Here is a 14,714-nt window from a genome sequence, read left to right as displayed (position 1 = left end):
ATTTATTTGCTGCCTATCTTACCATGAGCTATTCTAGGCAGATCGCAACCATAAAAACCATGAAATAAAAAGGAAATTAAAACAATGCAAAAATAAAATAATAGAACAATAAAAAAATAAAATTACATATTTTGTATGCAGCCCAAGCCTCTTAACTCAATGCAGTTTGGACATGCGTGCATTAAAACATGAAAATAAATAAATGCTAATATTAAAATTGACTTAAAAATTAACAAAGATGTCATGGAAGAGAACAAGACGCATGTGAGAAGGAGGTGGGGTCTAAACTGTCTGTTAACCACCTCTATTATGACAAAACCAGGTTTGAAGGCCTTTTTGGAAGACCAAGATGAGGGTGAGGGTGGATCTTATTGGGAGGTGGGGGAGTATGATATTCCAGAGGATAGGAATTATGACAGGATAGGCTCTTTTGGACCCAGCCATCCAGAATTCCTTGACCAACAGGGTCTGCAGCATGCTCCTTCTGCCAGCACAGGTAGGGTGGGCCAGTCAATTGCCATATTGAAAGACAATTTGCTCTCCTATGTTAAATCCAATAGACTTTGCAGCTCTATTTCATTTGCACTTGGCTTAAATTTCGTTAGACAGTGCCTGTTCATTCTTAAGCAAACAAACAACCCTCCTGCGTATTCAACAATCCTCTTTCTGTGTATTATTCCATGTGCATAAAAAGTGCACCTTCTCACCATCTTGCCAACGATAATCATCTTCGGCCCCAACTGTTTGTTCACTGCAAAGATGTGGATGAGTCGAAGGGTGAAGATCATGAAATCCAGGCACAGAATGGTGCGTCCTGATTCATATGATGAAGGAAACAGCCTGTGATTTAGACAGTGGAGTAAAGAAAAAGAAAAAAGAAAAGAAACTGATTCGAAACACTACCATTTCTCTTTATCTCCAGCTGTATTAATCACTGATCTCACAAGCTCACTCAAAAACATCAGAATAAAAGAATAGTACTGAAGTCTTACAATCCAGAAGAGCACTTACCTGCACACTAGCCCCACCATGAAGAGTAGCAGGGCCGTGATATCAAACTGGTTCCAGGTGTCCAGGAAGTACTGTTGTACTCTCTGCAACAAAGGACGGGAACCCACAAAACATCCTTGACGCACCTCTTCACAAACTAGTGTGAAGACCCAGATGTACAGAACTATCTCAGTGCCCGATGGACCTTTGGGAGGTGGAGGGTCAAAATCCAGCAGCAGGACGTAGGAGAAGAGGAAGAGGAAGAGCAAGTACATCACCACATTGCCCAGGAATGCTGTCACAGGTGCCATCCAGAATTGATGCCACCGTCGTAGCCAGAGTTGTCGAACAGAAAGAGGGGAAGGAGGTTCCAAACTTCTAAGATATGAAAAGGAAAAGAAAGGAGAAACGTTTTGAGTTCTACTAGTAAATTGACTCTATTGCTTGAATAATTAATTCATTAATTAAATATATTTACATATGAATAAATGTTTGTCAACAACTTCAAAATGTCCCTCCTGAAAAGAGGTGATTTAAATAAACAAGAAGTGTTCTTTTTTTTTTTTTTTAAAGGACTTTAAGCTTCCATCAATACCTGGGCAGTGGGGAATGCTAGAAGTTGTAGTTCACCTAAATTTCAAGGACCACAGTTTCCATTCCACATTTTAACATTACTTTTTGACAAAAGCTGGATATTCACCGGGGTAGGGGGGAACCCAGAATAGCTTGAAGAGATCCAGGCCTCCCATCAGTCCCATGCATCAACAGCCTTCATTTATGATAGCCCATACTTCCATCCTCCCACAAACCCATGTTCCCAAAATCATGACCATTCCCCCTACTCAGACAACATGTCTCCGATGGTACTTTTCACATCTGTATCAAGACTGTCCAGTTCAAACTGTTCCAAGGAATCCAGACGCAGATCATCATCCATGTTCCTATTAAAGATCACATTATGGATCAGCATGACCACCTTGACCACATTTAAATGCAGATGCTAAAATTTAGCCATAAAATTTAATGCTAGAAATTAAATTGACTGCTAGAAATTCCAGGGACGAGGACTTAAAATTTGAATGCATTTGTTCCACTTGTTCTGGAAGGTGGATTAATTGTCCTGTGGCAGATCAATTGCAGGTTTTGAAAGGACTGTTCAAAAGAGAACGGTTGCTCTGGAGCTATAACAGAACATGAATAGGTAAATATACCTATTCATGCTCTGTTATATAAAGAAACACTCAGTACTTTTTATATTCAAGAATTGCAGTTACTACTGTAAATAACTACAGTAGCTACATTGTAGGCTGCCAGCAATGTACAGTTCCTCTCTGCCACACTGTTAAGTGTCAATCAAACCATGCCCAGTAGCACCCACCTGAATGTAATGAGTTCAGAAAAGATGAGAGGGGGGCAAAAAAAGGTTAGAAGAAGCTTCCAGACAGAGGTACTTCGGTCCATTTCTCCCCACCAGTTTTGGGTAAGCAGGGACTATTAGAAGAACACAAGAGAGAGAGAGAGCGCTGAAAAATACAGAGACCAGCCATAATGTCACTATTGTGTGTAATTCAATAATTAGCTTAAGAAGCTGCTTATTAATATTTGTACTAGTTTAGTTTCCCCCATTGACAAAGCTTGTCAACTAAGTGAAAGGCAGGGATAAGGTCAATAAAACTGACAAAGATGTGTTTTGTGTGCCTTTTGTTATATTTTTTAATAAGGGCCTTCAAACTAGTGCAGGGGTGTACCGTGCTGTCCTTTTGGAAATCTTGCCTGCTCTGAAGAAAAAGTTTTACTTCTCCTTCCCAATCTTCTGGTTTTAGAAAATGTCTGAGATAGAGCTTAGAAGAAATGTCCAGCAGATTAATTGCATGGTAATTAGCAGGTTCCATTTAAAGGTTGGGTATATTATGCTTTGTTTCCAGTTGGGAGATTCAACACATGTTTTATCTATTTCTCAGAAAAGTTCTTGTCAGGATGGGGATCCACCAGGAATCATATATCTTGTCTGTCACTGGAAGAATCGTCCTAGTGAGGAACTTTTTCAAGGTTGGAATCAGCTGCTGAGAGACTCGGATTGTGAGACACCTGGCCACCTGGAAACATGCTTCATTTGGTAGAGACTGTTGCTAGCTCAGGATGTGGGCAGCTATAAATGGAAGAAAATGTTGGTCCAATTTTGGACTGAGATATCTACATGAAGCATGATGTGTGTGGAAATACCATTAGCCACAATTTCCAAAATTTCTTCTCATTTTTAAGCTAAGGCCAAGTTCCCTCTATTGATCTCTATAGTATGGCTTTATAATTTTACTATTAATTGCTATATTACTCTATTTTATGCCCTTCCTATATTATATGACCCCTGGTTATAATGATTTTATTTGCTTACATTCCATATCCTCACCCAACATTATTAGCATTCCATGTAGTGCTTAACAATACTTGTGCCCTGCAGTTTATAAATCTAAGCATTCAGAACCTAAGGACACCCAACTCATAGTCATCAATGGGAAGTAGGTTCATCCTAAGGCTGGAGCTTCCTCAAACAGCTGGTAGAACAAATCCAGGAATCAGAGTATTATAGAACTGGAAAAAACCTCAACAGTGATTTAGTTTATTGCTACATCATCATCAAACATTATAGCATACATAATAATTACCGGTACCCATCCAATTTTGATTTAAAAACCTCTGATGAAAAAAAAAAACACCCTCCATTGCCTAGGTAGCTTGCTCCACATGCCACCATATTATTTTAATGTTCAATGTACCTGCACACCATCCTGTGCAAAAAAGAGACGGGCATCAGCCTGGTGAGCCAGATGGAGGATAGTGGCTCCACCCCAGAGGTGGGAACAGCGCACCAGTAGTTTGTAGGCCCGTGGCTCACTATTACGGTAACATTCATTGAATACTCCTAGAATTGTGGAGTTAAGAGGGAGGAGAGAGATATTTGAGTATAAAAAGTCAAGGAATTACAATATTTGCACAATTCACAACTCCTTAATTTAAGGAACCGTTAATCATAGAACAAGATTAATATTAAAACTTTAAATGTAAATCGTTCTAAACTTGACTGTAAAAAATATCATTCTGTAACAGAATTGTCAAAGTCTGGAATGCCCTATCCAATTCAGTTGTCTCAGCTACAAATTTTCACAGTTTCAGGCACAAATTGACTTCCGTGGACCTTACTTCATACGTAAGTGGACAGTAGAGGGGATATCCATAAGTTCATTAATGGGCCTATTGTCCCTTCCCTGTCACTGTATTTTTATTCTCTTATTCTTTTTCTCATTTTTGTTTGACAATTTCCAATCAATCAATACAACTTTCAAAGACTTCCAAACAAACCATCTGTGTGCTAAGACTTTGCAATTCATGTCCACATTAATTGATAATAATTCTGATCTGTCTTTGGATCTTTCCCATATTCACACTGATATTCATACTGTTCATAGAGAAGGTCAAAATCAGAGGTTTTCCACTTGCTCTAAATAGGTCAGTAATCAATTGTCCTTTGTACTTAACTAAAATGTTCTGCGTGCTAACAAGAACAGTTTGAGTCTTCCAGTCCACAAAAATGATATAAAATCATTGTCTCACAATACTCTGATACATGCATGCCTATATATTTGTCTACATTTGCTCACAACCATTTAAGAAACTTAGAAATGAAGACAATGGAAAATTAATCATAAAAATAACAAATATTCCTGGATATGGCAGTTCCATGATAATATAGAAATTATCTTAAACCCCCAAACTATTGTCAATTAGACAATTTAACACCAACATTTCATTCAAAAACTTCTATAAGTAACTTTTTATTAAAGTTTTTCCAAGTAACTGCAAACATTACATCAAACCTTCATATACGTATAAGGAAATGAATCAGTTGTAAAAATGTGATACTTTCCCTCTTTTCTGAAAAAACGAATAGCTAAAGCTAAGTCAGGATGTGGGAGGTTATAGTAAGAAATTGCTTCTATGGAAAACATGTACTTGTTAGGCTGCTTATATACTGCAAAAAGGTTTTTTTTAAAATAGTAAACGTGATAGGGGGCTAAGAAATACCGGATTTGAGATGGAGCAGCTTAGACATCACCCTACCAGTCAGAAGAAACAATTCAAAATTGGTCCATTTACATCAATTTTACAAATTAGTGGAGACTGTCAATGCAAACTTGAATCACCTGAAACTAGTCAGTAAATCTATATTTAAGTAATAAAGGATTTGAAATCTATTTCAGTTAAATGCCAAACTGTACAATTTTTAATTTTCAGGAAAACCTGGGAACCCATCACTGGGTTTCTCCATAAAGTCTTTCATTTCGTGAGCATTACAGCTTACTTCTTTTCCTTCTCTGTTATAACTCTTCCTATATTTGCCTGCATGTTGTATTATGCCAATAAACTCTTCCATTAACATAGATTCCATCCTATGATGCCCTTAGGATGGCTTGGAAATCTCTTAGTATTTATGCCTGTTGTCATGATGGGGATGGTAGGTTGGTATATCTAGACTGATTGGTCTAGACCAGTGTTTGTCAACCTCAGAAATTTTAAGGGATGTGGAATTCATCTGAATTTTTGAAGTTGAAGTCCAAACATCCTAAAGTTACTAAGTTTGAGGTACAATGGTTGAGATAAATATCTTTAGTTATATCGAAAATCAGCCCCTTTCCCTTAAGCAGTCATTTCTCCCATCACCCCTTTTCCCATCTCTCACCTATGGCCAAGTTTTCAAAGTGCATTGCTAAATCCTTCATGGCTGCCGCTTCCTCTGTCTCTGTCTCTAGATGCGAAAGTTCCCGCAGTATTTGTGCTGCTGCCAATGCCCCAGCCACTGCATCAGGCGCCTGGGGTTGAAATTAAAAGAAAATTACTGGAGAAGTTGGCAGATTTGCATGGGTTTGTAACCCATCAGTGTGATATCTGCTTTGACACAAAACAAATGGCACATGGTCCAGCATATCTTTTGTGACATCCCTGCACTGTGAAATACTGTTTGTTTTAAAGCTGTGGTGCATGTCAAATATTTTTAGAAGAAATGCACAGTAGCTATTTGTAGAAACAAAGAAAAATAAGCAAAAAAATCAACACTGTAAAACTGATCAGGATATATCTTTGATACCATAGAAATACATATAACATCGCTTGACACCATTGTAGCATCCCTGGACACTATACAAGCAAGTTTAACAAACCTTGAAAAAAATGAGACAGCACAAAAAAATGAATATCAAACATCCACAAACCATATTTCTACCCAACAACCGCAACCAAAACTCAATCCACAAAAAACAATAAATCCTACAAATATTGATATCCCCATCTTCATCAAAGAAGCCTTTGAGTGTGAACGGAAGCGACCAAATGCCATCTTATTTGGTCTAGAGGTCAATGACAATGATGACATTACTAATGTTTGAAACATCATCAGAGAATATCAAGCATCAACCATCTTCCCTGATGAAATACTTGATATTTCCCATGTTGGTCCTGAGCTCAAAAAAAAGACAGCTTGATGACCCCATGCCTCTGCAGGGTCGTTTGCAAAAACAAATCCAGCAAACACAAATTCATTTTCTCAATAAATTCACTCACAAAGAGCAACAACAACCATAAGAATCTTCGTTCTCACCCTGATCTAACCTTACAGCAACGTGTACAATCCCAGGAACTACGTTCTGAGCTCAAAAGACTACATGAATTAGGTAATTCTAATCTATACATTGATTACCGTGCAGATTGTGCAAGAGCCACAACCCACATCACAATAACCATCACCCAGACATGCCCCTTACTTCCTCCAGACCCACAACTTCATATCTTAAATGCAAACTACTCAGTGCAAGAAGCCTCGCAAATAAAATGCATGAATTCCTCATCTTACTAAGCACAGCCACATTCGACATTATATTTGTCTGTGAGACGTGGTTGAATGCATCTTTCCCAGACTCCATTACTACTGTAAGAGAATATCAAATTTATCAGTCTGATTGTGAAATCCGTAGAGGTGGTGGAGTTGCTATATTCTATAAAAAGTCTCTAAATCTAAAAAAGATTCAAATTATACAAGAGCTTGCTCTTCCTGAGACCATTGTCTGTGAACTGTCCTTAAATACTTCAACCCGCTTCTTATTTTGCTAATGAGCCCCTGACTATGATATAATTCATGCAAACAAACTAACTTCACTACTGACATGGGCTGCCTCTTGCCCACTCCCTCTTATTTTTCTTGGTGACCTCAACTTACCTCTTATAAATTGGACACTAAATGAATGTACATCTGAACCCATTCATACAACCCTGTACAATGTTGTTACCACGTTGGGACTGGATCAATTAGTATGTAACAACACCAGGGTAAACAACTGCCTCGACCTCATCTTCTACAACAGTTCAAACTCCATTTATGGCCTACAAATACAGGAACCATTTTCAAACAGTGACCATAGCATGATTGACTTTTGTCTAAATTTACACCCTCTCAAAGAGGATCATAATGATGGATCTCCAAAATACCATTTTATAAAAGCCAATTATGAACTCATAGCTGCCAACTTTTCATCTCTTGATTGGCACATTCTGTTCTCTGACTGTAACACTACAGAAGAACATTATAATGCCTTCTTGCTTGAACTTGAAAGAGTCATTAAACTATATGTTCCACTAGTAACCCCCCAAAACAAAATCAAAAACAATTTACCCAAAATAATAAGAAAACTTCAATCTATAAAAAATCCTTATGGCATAAAAACCAAACTAAATACGTAGTTAACTTTAAAAACCAATACAACACCTTATGCTGACAGATAAAGGCAGAATGCACCAATTACCACTGCAAGCAAGAGGAAAATCTATGCACAAAATCCATCCGTGCCTTCTATAACTTTGTAAACACCAAATTTAAAGACTCAAAAATCATCCCACCCCTAAAAGGTCCTAATGGGAAAGACTGTAGCGATGAAGCCGTTAAGGCAAACCTCTTCAACATGTTCTTCAGTTCAGTCTTTGTGAACAGTAATGTCTCATGCCACACATTTCCTAATCATACTACAACTAATTGCAATGATCTACAAATTGACTTTACTGAAGATAACATAGAAAATGCACTACACCACCTAAAACCATCCTTATCCTAAAGCCCTGATGGCTTATGTGCATTCTTCTTAAAAAAGCTCTCCACTACCATAGCAGAACCCCTAAGCATAATATATGAGATATCATTCAGAACCAGCTCCTAACCAAACCTATGGTCTTTAGCAACGGTCATCTCTATTTTCAAAAAAGGTGACCCCTGCCTGGTTGAAAACTACAATCTCATTGTGTTGTGTCATGTGCAAAGTTATGGAATCAATTATTAATCAATGCATTACCTTCCACCTAGAATCAAACTTACTCTCCAATAAACAATTTGGTTTCAGAAAAAAATTGTCCTGCAATTTGCAACTTCTACACTGAAAAAACATATGGATTACACTACTGAAGCAGCATAAAGCAATAGATGTAATTTATATTGATTTCTGCAAAACTCAGTGGTACATGACAAACTACTATTAAAATTAAATTCTTATGGCATTTCCAGATCCCTTCACAAGTGGATTACTGCCTTCCTGTCAAACAGGCAACAAATAGTAAAATAGGAAACACCCTATAAAACCCTGCACCAGTTATCAGTGGTGTCCCCCAAAGGAGAGTTCTAGGACCCACACTCTTTACAGTCTATATAAATGACCTTTGTGATCACCTTATTAGCAACTGCATCCACTTCGCTGATGATGTAAAACTATTCAACACCACCATCAATGCTACCATCCTTCAAAAAGACCTTGATTATGTGTCTGAATGGTCTAACAGTTGGCAACTCCAAATATCTACCAATAAATGATCTGTCCTACACATTGGTAAAAAAATCTATATACCAAATACAAACTAGGCAGATATGACCTTGTTGATGACCCTCACTCTGTCAAGGATCTTGGAGGTCTCATATCGAATGACCTAAGCACCAAAGCTCACTGCAACAGTATTGCCAAAAAGGCTTTAAGAGTTGTAAATTTAATTTTATGAAGCTTCTCTGGTAATACTGATTTGCAAACTAGGGCGTTCAAAACCTTTGCTAGACCAATACTTGAATTCAGCTCTTCTGTCTGGAATCTTCACTGTATATCAGACATAAATACAATTGAGCGAGTCCAGAAGTATTTTACCAGAAGAGTACTACATTCCTTTGTTCACAACAGAATACCCTACACCACCAGACTTGGCTTAGACAACCTTGGCTTAGACAACCTTGGCTTAGACAACCTTGAACTACGCCAGGTAAGATTAGACTTAAGCATAGTACACAAAATCATATGTTACAACGCCTTACCAGTTAATGAATATTTCAGCTTTAACTACAACAACAAAAGAGCACACAACAGATATAAACTTAATGTAAACCACTTCAAACTTGATTGCAGGAAGTACGATTTCAGCAACAGAGTGGTCAATGTCTAGAACTCACTACCTGATTCCGTTGTCACCTGCTCAAACCCCCACTCCTTTACCCTCAAACTAACCTCTGTGGACCTCCCCGCATTCCTAAGAGGTCTGTAAGGGGCATGCATAAGCACACAATCGTGCCTACCATCCCTGTACTATTGTCCCCAATTATTAGTTCCTAATCCTTATATTTAAACTTTGGTTTATTCTTATTTCTATTGTATTGTAAGCCTTTGACAAAATAAATAAATAAATAAATAAATAAATAAATAAATAAGGATTTCAGAAACTGAGTAATATTAGATTTCATCTAATTGTGAAACTGATTTAAGATTAGAGGAACCTTCCCTCAATGTTTTCTTCCTTCAGGAACTCTATTTCTTGTCTGTAAAATAAACTGCAACAAATGCTGAGGGGGGAAAAAGATTATTCGAGTTTGCCTGTAATTGCGGAGCAACAGAACTCTGCCGCTGCAATGTTATTAGTCACCAAAACACATTGTTCCTATAGCATCTTCTATTCCTTTGACAATTATAATGTGTTTTTATTTTATTTGCACTTGCTTCCTGAGCAGCAATTTCAGTTTAGAAAATTATTACTACTGCAAAACCTCCTACATCCTTCTGTGGAACATTTCTGTTAAGAAATGTAGACAATATTGGCAGGGAAAATAAGTCATTGGCTTTCATTCTAAGCATATTCTTCTACTTTCTCCCCTATCCCATCCACTCAGCTCCCAAGAAGGCAACTATATGAGACCCACAGAGTCATAGTTAAAGCAGACACTTTTTTAAATGTAAGAGCAGCTGGATTAATTAATTAACACATTTTCTCTTTTCCCCTGAATCATTCCTGGATTTGACTTACCTCCCCACCCTCTGACTACTACTTGATAATGGAGCTACAGAGAGAGACGGAGCGGGGGGAGGGAGGAAAAAGAGGGAAAGGGAGAGGGAGAGAGAGTAAGAAAGAGGGAGAGGGAGGGAGTGGCAGAGGGAATGGATTAGGAATGCTTTTCTGAATTGGCTTCACTCATTTACACATCAGTGCCATGCTAATGTGGATCTGGCAATGTGTTTCTGTGTCTCCACAATGCTAAAGGCTTGGATCAGCCTTGATAAGGGAAGAAATTTGACAACAGCAATTCTTCTTGAGCTGCAGGGTAGGGAGTTTCCCACTGTTGGAAATACCTACTTGTTTTGTGGCTTCTAGATTCAACTCTCTCCCTTCTGTTACCAAGATGTCTCATCACTATCTATTACCATCCATTGCCAGTCATTTCATCCCCATCCATTGTTATTCCACCAGCACTGTGACAATTGTGGGCAGGCTTGTTTCTTTGCTTTTGCTCACTGCATAAAGCAAATATCGCATGAGATGAATGACTGCCACCCCTACATCCTTTTAGTAACAGCATCCACATGCCCCATTAACCATTTTGGGACATTTTGAAATGGATGTCCCAATGACATTGATTTTGTCTCATCCCAAGCCCACAAGAGAAGCAGTTTAAAGTTGTCTTAAAGTTGTTTCACTTTTATTGTAGCACTTTCCCTCTTCTCCTGATATGGCTTTTGCCATGGTGCTGTTATCTAGGAAGTTTCATCAACAATTTATTTATTTTATTTGTCAAGCGATTATAAGATAACATGTATAAGTATAAACATAGTTATGAATACATGAAATGAATATATATATAAGAAAAATAAAAAGAAACTATAGGACAGAGACAGTAGGCAGGTTGGTGTGCTTATGCACGCCCCCTACAGACCTCTTAGGAAATGGGTGAGGTCAATGTAGCTGATGATGTGACCAAAGGTTAGGAGCTTCTCTGCTCCTATTGACTCCTAGAGTGACCTCCTCCTCTAGCCATTTGAATACTATTCTCCAGGGTCATTTTTTTTTAGTTACTGGAGAAACCAAACACCTATCTTTCATGGCGGATTCTGCCCCTAATGTTTGCCTGATGCCTTTCAAAATGCAAGCTCTTTGTATACATGGCTTTAGTGCCTATGGAGATTCTCAATCATCCAGGTCATGGCTGTTCCAAAGATGTTTTTTCCAAAGGCAATTGGACTTTCTTGAGGTTTCTTCCTTGAAAATGTTTCACTTCTCCTTTAAGAAGCTTCAGAACTGAAAATGTCCAGTTGCCTTTTGAAAAAGCACTTTTGGGACAGGGTTTAGTGTTTTCTGAAAGAACACTAGACCTGTGTCCAGTAGTCTTGCACCACACAAGAAAGTCAACTTAAATTGAACTAAGAGCTGGGTTCTGCTAGCTACATGCTGTTGCCACCAATAAGTGTCTTAAATGCATTTTTATTAGAGGACAGACCAGCAAACCAGTAAGTGTGTAAACAGATTTTCTTCTGCTTCTGCTGACAAAGGATTTCATGCAGTCATAGTACTCACTATTTTTATTATTTTCAGGAAGGATAGTACTGTTATTTTATCTACTCTATGGCTGTTATCATTTGCTGTTGTGATGCATTTCCATTTCTTTACAACACAAATTGAAGAAAGAGCATGTTTGATATTGATTGACCCTTTTGCTTTATCCTTACAAGAGCGGAACACATTTATGATGAAGAAAAGAACCTTACCAGATAAATTGTAAGAGCTTCCCGTTGCTTCATCTCTTGCTCTTTCTCCATATATGCACCTGCCAGACAGCCTTATATTTAAATATGAGTTTAGCACTCTTTTAAAAGAGTACTAAAATCATGTTCAGAAATAGGTTGATTGACAGAGCTTACGCATGGAAGGCCCATAGTGTCTGTTAATCAAGCAACTTGACTGTTGACCAAGCATGATTTCCACAGTATCTGTTCACATTCCTAATCGCACCCTACCGTCTATTAAAGAAGGCCCACCAATTATTTAACTTCTTTTGAATTTATATGTGAGGGAAAGCACTGAAGTGGCTCAGCAAGTTCTGTGATAGCAGAGGAATTCGTAGCAGTTATATCATCCTTTCTATGCGTTTGCAACATAATATTTCTATGGTATTCTGTAAGAGACACTGCTAAATATTATTGCTAGATTCATATAAAAATACAGACCATTTCCCAGAAGTAAATTGCCATCTCTTTTCGATTCAGCAACACTGCCCAGATAAATAGATCAGTCCAGGGGTTTGGTGACAGCTCATTTTGGTATGTGAAATCTCCATTTAGTAATAATCCTTTTTTCTAGGCAGAAAAAACATCTTGATCAGCATGAGGAAGAAAACATTCACAGACACACGTTCTTGTCTTGGGTTGGTTTCATACATTAATCAAAATCCATTATCAAAATTGAAACCAAAGTTTAACTCAAACTTTACCCTTAGCAACATCAGAAATCCGAAGATTTTTAAAATAAATTTAATACGTTCCAAATCTCTCAAGCGCTAAAACTGTTTTTAAAACAGTGCCTGTTTCCTCACAATGAAACCGGAAACTATTTTTTAAAACTCACAAAATCTGATATCAAAAATTTGTTTCAGCCACAACAAACATTGTGAATTATACAAATTTGAACTTCTACTATTACTAAAGATAAGATTATAAAATAGATCTACTTTTCAATTTTTGAAATCAATTATTTTAGTAATTACTAGGAATAATAATGTACTACCATAAGTGATTTTTGAAACAATGCATGCCATTTAAGTTCAAAGTGTTAAAATGCCTCTCCAATGCAGACAGGATAAGCCAGCCCTTTTAGGAGCGCTTTCATCCTTTTGCTGATAAGAAGAATGTTGTAGAGAGGAAATGGAAATGGGAAACATTTCTTGAAATTTGACACTCGGAGAACCAGAAAGGTTCCTTTCCCATTTTTAAAAATTATTTTATTTAAAATGCTGCCCTCTTCTAAAGCAGGGGTCTCCAATCTCAGCAACTTGAAGACCTGTGGACTTCAACTCCCAGAATTCCTCAGCCAGCTTTTCTGAAGTCCACAGGTCTTCAAGTTGCCAAGATCGGAGACCACTGTTTTAAAGAAAAATAGGTTTAAAGCAGCAACCATAAGAGAACCATATTTATTTAGCTTATCTCCTACTTTCTCTCAGAGAGTCAAGCTGAGAAATGAACGGGGTAAACTCTGCACATATTACCCTCGCAACAACAAACCTGTGAGATAAGCTTGGCTGAGACAGACAACTAGACAACTTAGTGAATTGCGTGGTTGAACAGAGTTAAGAATCTTGGTCTTTCTGTTTTCAGTCCAATATCTTAACAACTAGAGTGCCTTGGTGTTCATGCTTCCCAGTTCTCAAAGCATCGTACTTGTCTTCATGTACTCCCTATCTAATTGAATATATACAGAATATTACCACTTACGCCTATCCCTCTGTGGCCAGTAGGGTATAGTCCTGCATAAAAAGGAGCACAGACATTCCCTAGTAGCTCGTGCAGAATAAAAGCCACATGAGATAAATGGCAATCAGGCAAAGATTGTTTCAGTAGGAAGTCTTCAGGAGAGGTCGATGGCTCAGAGCCTGTCCCATGGCATCGCTCCAAAAGTTGGTGCAGCAGTGAGACCTTGGGGGACCCAGCATACAGCTGTTCCAGTTTTCCCCATGTCAGGAACTGTCCTACATCTAAGCCATTCTCCACAAAGAGGCGCACTAAGTCAGTTCGATTACCCAGCAATGCATCACGCATTGGGTTCTCCAGCAGGCTGGGCTGCAAGAAATGAGAGAGGAAGAATAAGAATAAATTATTTATGTCGCAAGAGAGTAGATGTTTGCAATTACCTGGAGATCAAAGTATGTACTCCAGTAGCAAAAGTGTAGTAACAGCAACTTGCAGGGTTATGAGTAGAACAAGTTATTCTTCTATGAACCCATGACTGCTCTCTTCTAGTGCTGTGCTAGAGGGTATTATTCCATCACCAGGACTGTGATAAGTTCAGCCAGTTCTGTTTCTGAGTACCATTCCATCCTTCACCTTAGCCAGGAACATTTGTTGACGCAGCCCTGATGATCCTTGGCAATGTGTCATTCTCAAAGTCAGTAAGACTTTTGACAGATCATCATACTGGGCAGAGATTTCCAAATGCAGTGGCAGTGGCTTACCAAATCTCACAATTTATTGAAGAAAGAAAACATTAGGTTTGAACTCTAAAATAATTGAATGGCATCACTGTACTTAAAAAAAGTATAATCTTGTAAATATGGACATTGTGGGAAGAGAGCCATGTTAATCTGTACTATAATAGCCCAAAATCAGGTGGAGCCTACTAGT

At 38.1% G+C, this 14,714-nt stretch overlaps 2 protein-coding genes across 4 annotated transcripts in view; one reads left to right on the top strand and one right to left on the bottom strand.

The window, feature by feature from the left end:
- The window catches only part of TRPM4 (transient receptor potential cation channel subfamily M member 4), a 58,359-nt gene that overhangs the window by 9,019 nt on the left and 34,626 nt on the right, over positions 1-14,714 (bottom strand). For all 3 annotated transcript variants that reach the window (XR_015740227.1, XM_087917052.1, XM_026710645.2), the window contains exons 11-18: positions 13,809-14,153; positions 12,549-12,677; positions 5,726-5,855; positions 3,765-3,910; positions 2,369-2,481; positions 1,833-1,931; positions 1,012-1,368; positions 708-840 (exon numbers count right to left, since the gene is read on the bottom strand). Coding sequence is in view for 2 of the 3 variants with exons in the window: in XM_087917052.1 (XP_087773178.1) it covers positions 708-840; positions 1,012-1,368; positions 1,833-1,931; positions 2,369-2,481; positions 3,765-3,910; positions 5,726-5,855; positions 12,549-12,677; positions 13,809-14,153 (1,452 nt within the window). In the remaining variant the exon portion in view is untranslated. The remainder of the gene's footprint in view (positions 1-707; positions 841-1,011; positions 1,369-1,832; positions 1,932-2,368; positions 2,482-3,764; positions 3,911-5,725; positions 5,856-12,548; positions 12,678-13,808; positions 14,154-14,714) is intronic.
- LOC148124182 (uncharacterized) lies at positions 6,871-7,902 on the top strand. The gene is given in 1 exon segment (XM_087915911.1): positions 6,871-7,902. A coding segment is annotated over 1 exon segment (906 nt). The 3' UTR covers positions 7,777-7,902.

Source organism: Pseudonaja textilis, chromosome Z, assembly GCF_049901715.1.
Source record: "Pseudonaja textilis isolate UNSWEBS1 chromosome Z, rPseTex1.2, whole genome shotgun sequence".
Taxonomy (NCBI): Eukaryota; Metazoa; Chordata; class Lepidosauria; order Squamata; family Elapidae; genus Pseudonaja; species Pseudonaja textilis.
This window is presented reverse-complemented; position numbering and strand designations above follow the sequence as displayed.